At 34.3% G+C, this 17,481-nt stretch overlaps 2 protein-coding genes across 5 annotated transcripts in view; one reads left to right on the top strand and one right to left on the bottom strand.

The window, feature by feature from the left end:
- The window catches only part of SGTB (small glutamine rich tetratricopeptide repeat co-chaperone beta), a 48,536-nt gene extending 42,292 nt beyond the window's left edge, over positions 1-6,244 (top strand). Inside the window, exons 9-11 of the mRNA XM_065905167.1 lie at positions 671-708; positions 1,542-1,625; positions 2,700-6,244. Coding sequence (XP_065761239.1) covers positions 671-708; positions 1,542-1,625; positions 2,700-2,811 — 234 coding nt within the window. The 3' untranslated portion in view covers positions 2,812-6,244. The remainder of the gene's footprint in view (positions 1-670; positions 709-1,541; positions 1,626-2,699) is intronic.
- A 1,197-nt stretch (positions 6,245-7,441) lies between these two features.
- Positions 7,442-17,481, bottom strand: part of TRAPPC13 (trafficking protein particle complex subunit 13) — a 30,892-nt gene continuing 20,852 nt past the window's right edge. Inside the window, exons 8-13 of one of the 4 annotated variants that reach the window (XM_065905163.1) lie at positions 15,018-15,035; positions 13,021-13,154; positions 11,587-11,785; positions 10,374-10,474; positions 7,827-7,977; positions 7,442-7,701 (exon numbers count right to left, since the gene is read on the bottom strand). In XM_065905163.1, the coding sequence (XP_065761235.1) occupies positions 7,594-7,701; positions 7,827-7,977; positions 10,374-10,474; positions 11,587-11,785; positions 13,021-13,154; positions 15,018-15,035 (711 nt within the window). In that variant the 3' untranslated portion in view covers positions 7,442-7,593. The remainder of the gene's footprint in view (positions 7,702-7,826; positions 7,978-10,373; positions 10,475-11,586; positions 11,786-13,020; positions 13,155-15,017; positions 15,036-17,481) is intronic. The other 3 variants (XM_065905164.1, XM_065905165.1, XM_065905166.1) reach the window with 3 other exon arrangements.

Raw genomic sequence — 17,481 nt, 5'->3', positions numbered from 1 at the left:
AGTATATTTCCTCTTCTGCTTTGCTGGCTCTAATCCCATTAGAACTAGATAGTTCCAGAGTTTTTAGAAACAAGTAAGAGAGCTTTGGCGATGGCAGTGGTAGCAGTGGTGGTATGTTGTCACTGAAGTTTTTAACCTACTCATGCACTGTTTTGTGAAAAAGCCATGGGTGAACTTCAGGAAGCCCATGGATTCCTTGGAACTGTAGATGAAACTTTGTATACATACGGATATGTGCATTTTTCTAGGGAGAGAATCATATTTTTCATGAGATTGGCAAAGGGATCTGCAGATCTACAGAAGGCTAAAAACTACCCTCTTAGGTGAAAGTGACCCTAGGAAGGTATCTAGTATTTGAAGTCTGAGGATTTTGGCTATTGTGGTTTCCTAAGCTCTTTTGGCTTTATTTGTCTGATCAGTAGGAGGAAGTAAAATGCTGCCAATATCCTTAGTTTATAGTGTTTGTAATCTCTTTATTGTGCAATGTAATGTTAATACCATTTTCCTAGTACCTCCTCTTTTTTACATTCCCACTCACTTTGTATAGCACACCACATCTCTGTAAAATGTTAGTATATATATGATCTAGCTTCTCTCTGCTTGAAAAACTTTTTTAAAGATCCCTAAATATTAACTGCCTTTGATGAGAGATACCATTTTTCAATTCTAGGCAGCAAGTTTAATGCAGAATCCTCAAGTACAACAGCTGTAAGTATACAGAAAGAGTATATTACATTTCTCCCTTCCACTTGTCAGGCTCCTAGTTTGAGCACATTAGCTCCAAAATGATACCTAATTGTCAGTCAATTGGCATTTAAAGTCACACTCATCTGGCCTAAGAATGTGGGTATATCTACCTGCTTTCCTTGGCTGGTATTCTGCCTGATAAAAACATATGCCAATTCATTGAAAAAGACACATGTACCCCAATGTCTGTTGCAGCACTATTTACAATAGCTAGGACATGGAAGCAACCTAGATGTCCATCGACATATGAATGGATGCAGAAGTTGTGGTACACATATATAATGGAATATTAGTCAGACATAAAGGAATGCATTTGAGTCATTTCTAATGTTGTGGATGTACTTGGAGCGTGTTACACAGAGTGAAGTTAGAAAGAGAAAAAAAGCAAATGTTGTGTATTAACACATATATATGGAATCTAGAAAAATGGTACTGATGAACCTATTTGCAGGGTAGCAATAGAGGCAGACATAGAGGAGACTTGTGGACACAGTGGAAGAAGGAGAGAGTGGGACGAGTGGAGGGAACAGCATGGGAACATATACATTGCCATATGTAAATAGATAGCCAGTGGGAATTTGCAAACTCGGGTGCTCTGTGACAACCTGGAGGGATGGGATGGGGTGGGAGGTGGAGGGAGGTTCAAGAGGGAGGCGACATACGTATACCTATGGCTGGTTTCATGTTGATGTATGGCAGAAACCAACACAACATTGTAAAGCAATTATCCTCCAATTAAAAATATTAAAAAAAAAGAATATATGCTAATTTGATTTATCTCTTACCTACTCTAGAATGTCAGGAATGATGACAAATGCTATTGGGGGGCCTGCTGCTGGTGTTGGGGGCCTAACTGACCTGTCTAGCCTCATCCAAGCGTAAGTTGTATTTAAAATAGAAATAGTTAAAAAAACAAAAAAGGTATTTTATGTTTTACAGTTTGAGTACTTTATGTTTTACCATTTGTCTCTAAGGTAAGGGGACCAAGGCTTTCTTTTTAAATTTTTATCTTTTATTGTTAGTTATCAGTGACCTGATTAGTTATTAAATTTAGAAGTGGTTCATAAATTGAAATTTTCTGCCTGAAGGGCAGGTGTCCAGAAGATTCTATCCAAGAAAAACTTTTTAAGCAAATCAGATGACAAATATCTACTTAATGAGTTTAATGTACACATATGTATTTAAAAATCATATATTGCATAGGATTTAGGATACTTTAATTCAAACTTTTGGAGTGCATGTCATTGCTAAAGGAACTCATTTTATTTTCTCATTATTTGAACACATTACTTCTACCTCCATCCAAGTTGCTTAGGCTACTGTGCTTTTTGAATCTGTGTGATGCTGTTACTGGAAATGTTACATGAAGTGACAAATATCATTTTTTGTTTGTGATCACAACTGTGTAAACCCACTTGCAATATGGCATCTTTAGAGTGATCTCTAAGTGGAATGATTTTAGTGATACCGAACACTTGCAATTGGGAGGTTCACACTCAGTAGTTTGGATTAAATCTCTGCCTTTCGAAAACTCAGTTCTGTTACGTGACTTCATAAGCATTCCCAAATAGGTGTGACACCTGCCATATGAGACTGACTTGATTACAAGAACAAATACCTTGCATTATATTTGCACACATATAATAAAAAGCATATTCTTTTCAGCCCTTTGCGTATCTGTGGTTAAGCACTGGGTGGGGGAGGGGTGGATTTCACTCAATTCAGGAACTCACTTGTTAGCTTGGGTGTTTGATTTCTCATAAAGAACACTGCACTGTATTAATGGTATATGGGGGTGCTGGTACACTTGCAGATAAGTCATGAGTCTTAAAACTTGTTTTTATAGAAAACATTCCCTTTGGGTAGTATCCACATCGTTTGCAGTTCTTTTTGTGTTGGTATTGTGTGGTTGGAAATTCCCGAACTCATACTACTTTGCTTCTTTACTACAGGGGACAGCAGTTTGCTCAGCAGATACAGCAACAGAATCCTGAACTCATAGAGCAACTTAGAAATCACATCCGGAGCAGGTCATTCAGCAGCAGCGCTGAAGAACACTCCTGACCTGACCTGGGCCCCTCACCCAGAATGCAGTTGGTGATGGCTCTCAAGTGTCTGCTGTAGATAGTGGCCAAAACAAAAAACAAATCTAAAACATAATCTGTCTAGACAATAGGTGTATCACAAACAGATAACATAACATGTCTGTGTTATGTTGACTTGACCATAACATGATTCCTTTGTAAGCAGGTGATCAGTAGCCTTGTTAAGTGCCAGTATAGCACTTAACTGGACATGGTTCCATTTTCAAATCTTCATTGTATTTGTATACTAGACTTAATAGCAGAGTATATTTATTGAACAGTAGGGCTGTTTACTGGTGAGTTCTCTAGCACCAAATTCCCACAAGCAAACTTTTTGAAAGGGGAGATAACTAAGAGGAAAGGATTCTCATGCTGATTTAGGAGAAATATACTTGCCACTGAGTAGCGTCTTTGGAGAAGAAATTCGTTCCTGGGTTTAGCTTTGATAGTGCTATCAGTAGTGAAGATATGACAGGGGCCAGTACTGTCTCTAATGCTGCTTATTTTGTTGGGTGACAAAATCTTAAGAGCTGGTGGAAAGCGGTATTCGGTGTTGTTTAGAAAAGGAAAAAATAGATGCTGTGAATGTATAGAAAGTGAATGTAGGGTGCTCAGGTTCTTTGCATAGTTCTTAACTAATCTTGCCTACAGTTTGGTATAGATAACATTAGCATGGCCACTTATGCTAAGTACATAATAAAATACATTTAGAAATCCTTAATAATATTGGTTAGGTCAGTTGTATAACTATTCAATTCCACTAGCACAATTTATCTAGTGACCTTACCATGGAAACTTTCAAATATATCTACATTTAAATAAGCCAATAGCTTGGCCCTTAAGGATTTCCTAAGTGGCATTTAATTATGTGCCTGCAGACACTGATTTTTTAAATTTGTAATTATTTGATGGGTTACAAAAAGTATCTGTCATTAACACTTCTTGTTCATGTTCATCCTCTGCTCTAATTTGGCTTGGCATGTCACTTTTATGCTTCTTCTTAATTTGATGCAGCTTAAACATAACAGGGAACTTGAAATATTGTGCTGAAATTAGAATACATATTAGTTAGTGAAGAGAAGTTGCATTAAGTATTGGAATGTCTTTAACTAGAGTGATGGATGAGACTGTTCTAATTCCAGTTGAAATTTCTTTGGTTTGTTAATTATAAAATTGGTAAAGCTGGTGGACACAATGAATTTCACAAGTGTTGTGAAAGAAAACTGAAAGAGTAATACAAAATTAAATCAGTAATACTGATTTAATTTTGTATTACTATAACTCTTCATCTCAAAAGGCTAATTACTTGGTATCTTAAATTTAAAAACCTACTTTCCCTTCTTTCCCTTTGTTGGATTAGAACAGTTTGATAATTTTACTATAAGAATCAGCTTGGAATTCATTAAAAAATCCAGATTCAGAGGCATACTTTTCAACTTTATCAGGTCCTATAATGAGGTCTGGGAATCACCATTCCACACAGCACACCAAGTGGTTCTGATGTAGGTCCCAAGGGCTCTGATTTGAAAGCAACACTAGGTTAGAGATGTCTCCTCTTTTAGGTCAGCAAATAGCTAAAATGCCTGGGCTCAGGATACAAGGAAGAGCTACATGAACCTACAGTTCTTTTCCAGGGAAAATTAGGACTTAAGCCTTCTGAATTGTCTCCTATATTGCACTTAAATGAACTTGGGTGGTGATCTAGTGGTTAAGACACCATACTTCCAATGCAGAGGATGCTGGTTCAATCCCTAGTCAGGGAACTAAGATTCTGCCAGCCTACGGGGCGGGGGGGGGGGGGGGGGGGGGGGGGTCAATTCTTGCTGGTGTTGCATAAGAAAAGGTTCCTAGCATAATTATCTTGAATGCATTACAGATGCTTTCAAATTGATAAAACTGGTAAGCCTCTGAGTAGGAAAATAAAGAGAATATGAATCAAACAGTAAGAGAAGTGAAAGCAGGGATATCACTGCAGACCATGTAGACAATTAGATAATTAGAAAATACTATGATCAACTGTAGGTCCATATCCATGAAACAGGCAAATTCTTTAAAGATACAAACTACCACAACTCACTGGAGAAATAAGGTACCTTCTGAAAACCACAGGCCCAGACAATTTCAATGGTGAATTCTACCAAACACTTAATATTAAATCTACACAATCTCTTCCAGCAGAAGAGGAAACACTTCCCAACTTCATTTTATTTTGCCAACTTGGATACCAAAATCAGACATTATAAGCAAAAATACTTACAATGTCTTTACTAATATCTGTAGGTAAAGTAGCCATTCTTTTTACATGAAGGAATGTGAATTGGTTGTATTTCTTCCATTTCATTTTTCTAGTTTGTTTCTTTTCTAATGTATCTCCCATAACACATCTAGGTAATGTATCCACTTACCTGGATTTCCATTCTTTTCAAGCCACTTGCTTTTTAAGTACTTTCATCACTTGGAAATTACTCCATTGCATGCTATTTCAAGAAGGTTTTGTGTAGCTGTATTGTGTTAGCTACTCTTAAAATTATAAAGAATGCTCCAAAAGTTACTTTGCTTGTCTGAAACAAGAGGGCATTAAAGTAAATCTTTATATACATTCTACCTAGGAATGATTGATTTCCATTAACCACTTTTCATTATAGTAGCTGTAATTGTTATGATGCTATGTAAAATTTTTTATTGTTGTTCAGTCGCTAAGTCGTGTCTGATTCTTTGTGAACCCATGGACTGTAACACACCAGGTTCCTCTGTCCTTCACTATCTCTTGGAGTTTGCTCAACTTCATGTTCATTGAGTTGGTGATGCTATCTAACCATCTCATCCTTTGCTGCCCCCTTCGCCTTTTGCCTTCAATCTTTTCCAGCATCAGGGTCTTTTCCATTGTAAATGTAAAATTTACAATGTCCTTTGTATGCAAATAACATTTCTACTTAATGTACCAAATTGTTTATCTAATTTTTATAATATGGTTTAAACAGATCCTAAGATGACATTATGTAACCTTTACTTAACGAAGGAACAATATGTGTCTAGGTTATTGCTTATAAAAAAGGGAGTCTTTGTAACTAAGTCAAATTATATAGCAGAATCCCAAGTGACCATCATATGTTACTTTTAAAATTTGAATGGAGTGAAACTGAAGGTTCAGTCATGAGAAGACACTTTGAAAGCTACTGAAGTATCCAGTGCAGGGGCTATAAAGTCTTATTTCATCATTTAATCAATTGTACTCATTTTGGAGAAAAGACTGTCTCTGGACAAAGACAATTTTACACTGCTTGCACTTTATTTTGCACGGACGTTTCATTAATTACCTCTTCAATTTAAGGGCAAATCTCATTCTGAATACAGCTTTCATTTTGGACCAAACAATTTGTCATGGCAATAAATAATTATGCATTTAAGAAAAACCAATTTTTGTATTTGACTTAATGCATTTACATTTAAGGAGTTATATACACATGCTTGAATTTCAACTTAAGTTTTTATTTAACAGTGTTTTTGTTTTGTTTCAAAATATTGAAACTTTTATTACATCCATGTTGCAAAGTTGTTTATAGTCTTAATTTCCTGTTTTGTATATGACGTAAGTAAATTAATGTGATTACATGCAGAAAGAGTTTCGTAATAATAATACATGATGTAGAGTTCAAAATCAAGTATCAGAAGCTGGAAATCCTTTAAAAAAAAGTGGTTTATTTTTCAATGGGAAAAAAATAGGACTTGCTTGGCTTAGAATTAGAAAATGATCTGGCTTCTTACCTTCGAGTTATCAGAGTAATTGACAGTTTAAGAAATAAATTCTGATCTGCTTTTAGTAATTGCAAGTTAGATGTGTGTGTATGCACACAAAAATACAGATGCCAATATGATAATTTTGAAAACAACTAGAAAAATTCATACTGTGTTAGCAAATACAAGATTATATGAGGACCACTCCAGTTGTTTTAAACATTTTTTGTTGACTGAGGAAAAAAGCTGGGGTTAACAAAAATACTTCTAAATAAAGTATGATGAGAATTCTAAAGTTTTAAGAAACAACTCTATCTTCTAGATAGAAGTCAGCAAACTATGGATGGCCTGCAGTCAGATCTGAGCAGCTGCTTGTTTTTGTAAATGCGGTGGTACAATTTTTGCCTAAAGTGCAAGTCGCTCAGTTGTTTCCAACCCTTTGCGACCCCATGGACTGTACCCTGCCAGGCCCCTCTGTCCATTGAGTTCCCCAGGAAAGAATACGGGAGTGGGTAGCTATTCCCTTCTCTAGGGGATCTTCCTGACCCAGGGATTGAACCTGGGTCTCCTGCACTGCAGGCAGATTCTTTACTGAGTCACTAGAGCCTACTGGCTGCTTTTGTATTATAACCGCAGAGTAATTTCAACAGAAACCTCGTGGTCTGCAAGGTCTAAAATATGACGTATCTGGTCCTTTACATGAAAAGTTTACTGACTGTTGTTTAAGATACCTGCTAGGGACACATGGCCTCAAATATAGAGCTTTTGGAGAACAAAGTCCAGTGGTCATTTAAAGTGAAACAAAATCACATGTGTGTAGAAAATATACAAATGTTCATTTGGAATATAACTCACAAGATAAAATCAGTAGATGGTTCTTTTCAAAACAAATATTTAATATTTTAACTTTTATAGGAAAGAAATTTAAATAACATACTTATTTTTACTGTTGATCATTTTACAAAGGTGGCAAAAATGCAGAAAATTCTGGGCAACTCAATGAAAAGTGTAACATTGGACATTTTCTTCAACTTTCCACTTTAATGGCCGAAGATACCACACAGACTTGTGCGATGTCATCATATTCGTATGTTCTCTTTAAGAATGTGTCTGTTAGTCTTAAGCCAGAGACGCTCTATTGAGAGAAAAATATAGACCCAAGTTTTCATTCATTGGTAATGACCAGAGAAAGAATGGATATAATAAATGACTATGGGTTAATAGCCCCTAAATACTGAAATTACTGAAAAGACAGCATACTTGCAGTCCTTGTACTGAAGACAGTAGTGTGAGGGCAAGGCAGAGAGAGGAACTTGGATGCAGCTTTCCAAGTTGTCTTCCTGAAATGCCACACCAGTGGATAGAATTGGTATTGCACATTTCCAAAACTAGATCCATTGTTCTTTCACTGCTGGAGGAATCAGAAAAATAGGAATAAATCTTGTTCCTTTCACAAAGGGATACTGCAATATTTCTAATTCACATTTCGAAAACAAGATCCATCGTTCTTTCATTGCTGGAGGAATCAGAAAAACAGGAATAAATCTTGTTCTTCTGACAAAGGGATACCGCAATGTTTCTAAAGCACTGTTGCCAGTGAATTTCTTTTCATGGTATCCAGCTGCAAACCAGGAACAGAAATGAAAATTCATCATATCGTTTTTATTTCACCTAAGACAGAATCAGGAAAATGAAAGATGGTTTTGTTCTGGAGTTTACAGTAGCATTAAGACTAATCTGCCTGTCTGGATGCAGGCCTTCTGGTTCTGTTACTGAACACTGGCTCCCTGATGCTCATCTGTTAAAAATAGTTTGGCCTTCTCTGGGAGACTTCCAGACATCTGTGTCTAATTTTGTTGCTATGTATCCTTCCAATTTCTGTTAGATGCTCTGTAGGAAAGAGAATGAAAAACTGAGGCTGGTCCAGTGCTTTTTCTATTTAATCTATGTTCCTTTACCATGCAGTGTTTCCTCAGTCACTTCAGCTGCGTCCGACTCTTTGTGACGCTATAGACTGTAGCTTGCCAAGCTTCTCTGTCCATGGGATTCTCCAGGCAAAAATACTGGAGTGGGTTGCTGTGCCCTCCTCCAGGAGATCTTCCCGATACAGAGATCAAACCCGTGTCTCCTGCACTGCAGGAAGATTCTTTACCCACTGAGTCACCTGGGAAGCCCTTACCACGCAGATAACATAGCAAATGACTGGCAAGATTTACAAGTAAAACTATTCAGGTATTCACTTGACATGAAAAAGACTGCTTCTCCTTATAATTGATACCACCAGTTCAATTAAACTTATTAAGTTAAAAAAACACTTTTAGTGAAAGTATGTGCATTGTTTTTAAAATAAAACAAAACCAAAAGTTTCATAATGAAAAATGGTTTGCTACTCTACCACCATGCTTGACTTGCTTTCAACTCTTTAAGCTCTTTTTCTCTCCTTAGCTGGCTCCACATTTAAAATACTCATTTAAAATTTAAATTTTAAACTTGAATTTTAGATGTATTGATTTAGTGATATTTAGCTTTTATGTGTCTCTGTCTCCCCTCTAAAATTTGAAATGTTCACTGTGTGCCCCAGACCAGTTTAGGTGCAATGCATGAATTTCCTCATTACATTTCACAAAAATCCAGTAAGAGTAGACTGCATGTATGTGTCTGTGTGTGTTGTGGGTTAAGGGTAATCCCATTTTTATAGATGAAGAAACTGAAGATCTAAGAAGTAAGTGCTTTTTAGAAAACTTATTTGAATTACCAAAAGGTAAAGTTAATACTCAAACTGTTATTTTTTAATTTATTATAGATAGCACTTTGTCATTTGGTCAATAACTGATTTTTTATAACTCAAGAAACACAAAACAAATAATCCAAAAGCACACCCATAAAGGGTACATGTAGCACAAGGTCTTTATCCTGTGTGTGTTGTTTACTGAACTCCTATGATGTGGCAGGCACTGCACTTATAATGCTGGTAAGACATGATCTCTTCTCTTATCAAAATGCTCCAATGGCAACTCACTCTAGTATTCTTGCCTAGAGAATCCCATGGACAGAAGAGCCTGGCGGGCTAAGGTCCATAGGGCTGAAAAGAGTTGGATACAACTGCAAGGACTTAGCATGAATGTACCAAATAGTACTACAAGGAGTAGCGAAGTAATAGGACTGGGATTTAATCCTAATTTTTCTGGCCTCAAACCCTGTGCTCTTTACCTCTCAACAGCCAGATTATACGCTTTATGAAAGTCCTGTTTTCCAGTCTGTGGCTATCCCTTATATTAAATTCATAACTACTTTTTAGTTTCTTAATACTAAAGATACAGCTCAGGTATAAATATGGCTCAAAAAAATCTACCTTATTACAGTAAATCTATAATGCATTATTCAATAAGAACCTACTAGTTCATGTTTAGTAATCTGAAGTGTGAAAGGAGTGTAAATAATGAAATGAACACAGACCTTGAAGTCAAATACACTGGTTTCAAATTCTGATCCCATCTTTTCTAGCTCTCTGAGACTGAATAAGCCACAAGCTCTGGGTTAGCTTGCTCTTGCAAAGAATGTGAATAATTAACACCTACCTCACAGGTATGGATATAAAATATTAAAAAATGCCTAATACAGTAGGACCTCTAAAATATGTAATATTAGCTACGAGATGAAGAACTTTACAGTGTTCAGTGGCAACATCAGAGATGACTATATGGCAAGAGGGAACTTACAAGAAGATAGCATATTTAAAAGCTTTAAGAAGGCTCTCTTAGGTAAAAAAAAAAAAAAAGGATATCCATCCACAAATATTGGCATTACCTGCAGTTTGTTATTTTACAAGTAATATGAAAAGGTTCTTCTAGGTTTACAGTATCTGGGATCGCCTCCAAAGACAACCTAACATCTCCATAACCTGGAGCCTATGAGAAAAAGAAATACAGTTAACATATATCTATTATAAAAATCTTTCCATTTTAAGAGAATACTACAGTCCTACTATTATCCATTCTAACTTCTTTTGCTGCTACTATTTATAAAATAGCACTAGAGGCCCTGACTGTTTTTCTTATAATTACTCCATGTTTAGTAAAGTTGAAATGAGTCTCACAGGCAAATAGGAAACCAATTTCAGGGGGTCTGATCTTAACGGGAAGCTTTCAAAGATACTGTAGCTTATAGAAACGTAACTCTGCATAGATAAGGTTATTGCCTAAACAGGTAGAGGAAGACACTGAAATAACTGAAAAAGCAAATCACATCTGTTTCACAAGATACACTGATATGGACAGACAGTAGAATCAAAATGCCATGGCAGGATGATAGCTAATGGCTATGTTTTAAACTAGGCCCAGTGGTAATCTCTCTCTCTTTTTTCAATTTTTACCTCAAATAAAGTAAATTTTACCTCAAAAGCAAATTTTAGAACGTATCTCAGCAGGTAATATTCAGTATAAATAGAGGATTCTATAGTATATTCTCATTAGCACAAGAAAAAAGGCTGGTCGCTATCCATACTCTCAAAATAGAAATTAGATAAAATATCCAACCAGCATTTATAAAATAATTTGAGAGGGACTCACATGAGTTTCAGATGACTGACATTTTAAAGATCTTTAAAGAAGGAATGAACTGAGTAGGTAAATACAGTATAAATCTAAGAGTTCCAAGACATTGCAAAAAGAAAGAGATAATTCTAATATAGTGGAAATCAGATAACAATGAGCATAAATTACTATAGGAGGAAACAACTGATATGCAGTTATTTTAATTTGTTTGGTAAAGTAAAAAAGTTCTTTACATGGTAGAAAATCATGTATGATGGATAAATTAACATCTGAACACTTCCCATTCATATCAATACCAATTTTCTACCTAGGTTATCAGTGAAATTATTTATCTTTCATTCTCTGATAATATTAATGCCTTTTATAGTGCTCTGATTTTTAGTGACAGACCTAGAGAAATTTAACTTGTTCTAACTATCTGACTCCCAACACACCAAAACCCCCATCAATGCTTTTTCTAGACTCACCATTCTTTGAAGTTGGCTGGTCTGTAATCTTCCCCTTTCACCTAGATTTGTTTTCCATACTATATCCAATTTTCCAATTACCGTTACTCCCTTAATGATGCCTGCTTTTTCTGCAAACTCCTTCTTGGGTTTTAGGCAGTATAAGTACTGGCGTGTATCCATTGGCTGCAAATATGCTCTTGACCCAAATGTAGTTACACTGAGGGGTGAAGACAGAGATGGAAAAAATTCTCTAGAATCTTTTAAAAGAAAAACCATAGCTGTGATTGTTCCTTTGGGTAGGACCTCAATGATCTACCATCCAAAGATCTAGAATACAACAGGTCAGTGGTTTCAATACAAATGAAAAGAACTTGAACTGAAAGGACTTACTTTTCTTTAATTTTTTTCAGTTGATTTGGAAAATCTTCAGATTCTTTATAATAGAATGCAATATATTACCTAAAGTATTGGACATAAATCAACTAACTGAAAAAATGTAAGAGAATTCAGAACCTTAAGTATCCTGTCCCTTTTCTCTAAAATTATGAAAGAAAATAAAGAAACATACCATTCTAAACTAAGTAATCATTTTCAAAATGAATAAAAGGATCAGGCCAAGAGGGGAAAATTATTGTTTTCCTCTGTGGGGGTATGAGAGGCTACAAATTTTACTGTATTCTAACATAATAAAAGTAAAATTTCCATTCTTGATTAATAAAATCAGGTATTCCTCCAGCTATTACCTTCTTATCTATATTAATGTCAATCTTACATTTATTTATTCTTCTTTTTCTAAATTACTCATAGATGTCTATTTCATTTTTCTAAAAAATTAAATCATCTATTTCTATGCTCGCTCCTTTTGATGTTGAGAGAATACACTGTCTTGAAACTCATTGTTCACTTTAACTTCTCCATCATTCCTTCCCATGCCTCAATTTTATCATTTGCAGGATAAAGGATGAAATGTTCCATATTTATCTCACTGAATTATTATGAAAATTGAAAGAATAAGTGCTCCAGGTACAAATGGTGAAGATCTTATTTTTATGTGAACGGAGAGCTTGATGGACCATGAGAGACTGTAAGGGCAGTGAAATTATTTTATAAGGTAAAGTCATGATGGCTATGTCATTACATTTGTCAAAACTCATAGAATGCACAACACAAAGAGTGAACATGAATGTAAACTGGATTTTAGTTAATAGTAAGTATCAATATTGATTCACTGATTGTAAAAAATGCACCAAGTTAAAATGTAAACAATATGGGACCCTGTAAGTGGGGAGGACATGTAAGAATGCTGCACTCTCTGATAAATTTTTCTGTAAATTTAAAAATTCTCTTATAAAGTCTATTAATTAAAAAAATCATAAATCACCCAAGAGTAACAATGATAGAAAAGTTCATGTCTTTTAAAATAAAAACAAACAGTTCACAATTCATATTTACCATTCTCCAGCTTGGTTGACTGAATTTAATTCTGCTACATTGTACATTATAGATGGCTCCAATGAAACCTTCTCCATAAACATGGGTGAGGTTGTAATATTCTGAATCTGGGCTTCAAGAAATACTTCATCAGTCTGAAAAAAAAATCCACCAAAGGATGATGGTGTTTAAAGTATTTACCTCAACAACAATATCTGATTTATATGAAGAAAAAACATTAACCATAAATGTGATTAGTTCATGCCTGCAAATTAAAGTTATCATAATTAATGCAAGAAAAGAAATCTTTATCCTAACATAATTAACAGGGGCAAAGTGAAGTGTTAGTCAACTGATAAGTTATCAAACAATGGATGGGGGATAACTATAATATTTTTTGTATTGACATCCAAAAATGTTTAACTGGAATTTCATTCACATATATCCTAAATTTTCTGGTAAGTCATTAAAATGTGAAAATGCAATCTAGGATAACGAATATACCTGTGCACTTAGCATTTCAGAAATATGTTAAGATAATTAAGTCTTTGTTATAATATTACAGCATAATTTAATTTTCATATTATTTCAAATTAGTATAGTGAATAATCTATTTTATAATCTTTTAGGATTTAACTTTATAAAACAATTATTGTAGTGTTCATTAGTGATTTCCCAGTTCATTAAGTGTATATTTAGGGCAAAAAAAAAAAGTGAATTATACTTGAAATCTTTGAGTATTTAAATCAAAGAAAAGGTACTTTGTAGTCTTACTGACAGATAAACAGCAGTATTTCAATCATGGGGTAATTTACATATGTACTTTTACAAAATTTTTTAAATTCCCTAATTATGCTAAACATTCTTCCTTTTATGCTATTGTGTTACTTTGGGGGTTATATAATCGCAGGATAACAGACAACTTGCCTCTTTTTTGATACAAATTTACATATTAAATGGTATACTAAGGATATTCTAGAATTACTTTATTCAAAAGTTTCATAGTAATATATATATGCAGAAATAAAACAAAATAAACTATGACCAAAAAATGTTGGCACTTAGCTTTTTTAACACTAAATCCAGAAAAATGGAAATTATTTGCAAAAATATAATGATGGAGTTATAATTTATTATTATCTAAAACAAAACAGATTCTTTTGTCCTGGGTACATGTGTCCTAATAAAATAGAAATACAAAGATTTATCAGTTTAAAAGAAGGTATACATTCAAAGGCCTTTTGTTCTTTTTTTTCTCAAAAAAAACAAAAAGTAAATATATCCCATCAATCCATTGCTTAAAAAAAAATAACCATAGACCCACATTTCAAATTTAAAAATTCAATTTCTGCATAAGTTTAGAAGAGCTTAGATAAAATGAAAGGAAAAACAAGCAGCATAATGGAAAATTAAGTTAGTTTGAACAGTTAGTATAGAGTTACTTGACATGTAAAAAATTAAGAATTCAGTGCTAAGGCAGTTTTTATTGTGTATATGATATCTTATAAGCAAATGTTGCTTCTATTAAACAGAAATTTGAAAATATGATTTTAACCAACTTGGGAAAATTTAGTTTTCTTCCGTTTGCTGTTGAAGGGCCATCTTCACCTGACCCAGAACTAAGACTAACACCACTGTGCATTTGAAGATGAATTTCAACTACACAGTTCATTCAAAGATGTGAAGGATCACAGGATATTTTATGTTAAGATGTTGATAATTCGAAGGCTATTTAAACAAGGCTAACAAGGCCTCTTAAAAAATATCTACAGAAAAACACACTAAAATAAGAATATAATTGTTTCAATATGACAATTTAATCTTTGATGTATATTTTCTCATACGATAAGACAATCAATATAAAAAGTACAAATTATATACATATTTTCAAAGTCATATAAGTATATTCACAACTAACTTTGTTTTTCCACTATGTTTGTATGGAGAGATTAATTAAGCAAAGTCAAAAAGTGGTAAGTAAGAAAAGCATATAAATTTATAATAAAAAATCAAATTACCACAGAACTGAGGTCACTCTAATGGAAAAATAAAAAGAAACATTAGAAAAATCAGATTAAATGTTAAAGGAAAAGAATAACTAACTTTAAAATAAAATGCATTTCTGCATTTTTAAAATTTACTAAACAAGACAGCATTAGTAAAACAAGGACGTAAACAGAAAGCAACACAAAGAAATATGACAAATCATTTTTCTAAAAAGGTGAAACTGCTAAGGTTAAATGAATAGAGAAGAACACTGCAGGTGGACACTTAAGAAGGAGCAATATTCAAGGGCATATCCTGGGGGAGAGAGGCATATCCCATGCCTTTCTGATTCTTTAAATTCTTACCCCCTTTGTAATTCTTCATAGATTACTTAGGATGGGTATACAATTATCTGCCACATTCAGGACAGATACTGTATAGCTTCTTCTAAATTTATCTAATAATGGGATCTTACACTTCAGGGAATGCTGAACTAGACCATCAAACAATTGAGAGTTAACAGATTTCATAGTTCATCTTCTTTTCATATATATATACATATAGCTAAAGTCACTTATTTCCCAAGGGCCATCTCAAATGTCAGCTTTTCATCAAACATCAAGCTGGAATTCATTTTTCACCTGTGTTCCCAGAGTGTAAGCACACTTCATGATCAGGGTGGGTAGGGGTGCGTACACTGTGATATGAAGTCATATCAAGTGCTCAGTCACTTCAGTCATGTGACCCCATGGACTGTAGCCCACCAGGCTCCTCGGTCCATGAGATTTTCCAGGCGAGAATACTGGAATGGGTTGCCATTTCCTTCTCCAGGGGATCTTCCCCACCCAGGTGATTGAACCTGGGTCTCCTGCACTGCAGGCAGACTCTTTACCATCTGAGCCCCCAGGGAAGCACTGTTATGTCTCCTCCACTAAATCTAAGTGCTATAAGGATAGGAAAGATGTCAGTTTATATTTATTTCTCCTCCATACCTGGCACAGACCACTGTACTCAGCAGGTGACCAAAGGTTTGAAGCCTAGCTTCTTATGTCATTTTTTTTTTCCTAGCAAAGCTTTCTTATTTTAGAAGACTACAACAAAGTTTCTTACAAAACTTGTTTTCCTTTTGGTGATTCACATAGTATTAAAATTTTTAGATGCAGCATAAAAAAACATGTTTGCGACAAATGTGGGACTAACAATAGTTGTCAGGTAAGGTCTATGGATTAGTGTAATAAACTATTGATACTAGTGTGCTTAACTAACTCCCAAATTTCCTAGTTGGGGTAATAGAATCTGCTTTATGCTACAGGCAGGACAGAATTAGTTTACCTAATAGGTAATACCAAATATATTAGAATGATCCTATATGCTATTTGCTCACTTCTCATTTTTAAAGAAATGTCACTTTCAAAAGTTCAGAATTTAATGAAAATTTTTTAGCAGAAGTTGGTTGGCAAAGTCTACATTAAAGATTATGTCTATATTTAATGTTAACTGAAGAAGCAAAATTGTTACTATGATTATAAGAACAGAATATTATATATAAATGAAGAGAAATATAAATGAAAGAGAAAACTGGTTAATGAAGAACCGATTACTTTTTGCTGTGGTAGAACTGTGGGTTTCTTCCTTTCTTCTTGGGGAGTATGTTACTTTTATGTTATTTATGGAATTATTAGCAATTAAAAAAAATTTGCAATTCACCCATAATATTGGTGTGATAAAACTACTTGACAAGTACCCTCATGTACCACTATATTTCAACAAAGAAAACTTAAAAATAGTTTAGTATGTGCTTTCCTGGGAACCGATTACAGGAAAAAAAGACCCACCTACATATTTTTTTAAATTTTCCAAACTACTTTTTCTAATATAATAGTTACCAGTCTCCTCTCATACTATGAATGAAATCTTTCCCAGCAAAATAATAAATTAAGACTATTTAAGTACAGAGCTATACTGTAATTAATCAATGATATATTGTTAATAACAAAAAAAGGTAGAACAAATATGTATTATCCCAATTCTCCTATCCCTCCCCACAAAGAAACATCAACTCTTTAAACATCTAATAATCTCCTTGATGAGACTGAATCCTCCCATCAAATACTGATATGTATACACTTCACTACATATTCAATGTTCCACTTACAACTCTGCTTGGAATGCCTTCACTGCTCTGACACTACATTTCCAGCACCTATTCTAGACTCTGAGGCAGTTCTCTTTCTTTACTATAAAGCTTTCTTAAGACTACTCCAAAATCTCATTCCCAGAGTTCCTGTATCACATCTTTTTGTACCAGTCTCTCTAGTCTCACTATACACTCTACTAGTAACTTTTTTATTTTATGCACTTTTTTCTTTTCTCCTGATAGGTTTTTACTTCAAGGTTAGGTTTCTTATCTTAGATGTTTTAGTATGCCCAGTTGTAGCACAAACTTTATAGTGAATAAAAACTCTGAGATGCTGATGGTAAAAATAATATCAAATT

Source organism: Muntiacus reevesi, chromosome 14, assembly GCF_963930625.1.
Source record: "Muntiacus reevesi chromosome 14, mMunRee1.1, whole genome shotgun sequence".
NCBI classification, from domain to species: Eukaryota; Metazoa; Chordata; class Mammalia; order Artiodactyla; family Cervidae; genus Muntiacus; species Muntiacus reevesi.
The sequence above is the reverse complement of the archived record's forward strand: the minus strand, read 5'-3'. Positions and strand labels throughout refer to the sequence as shown.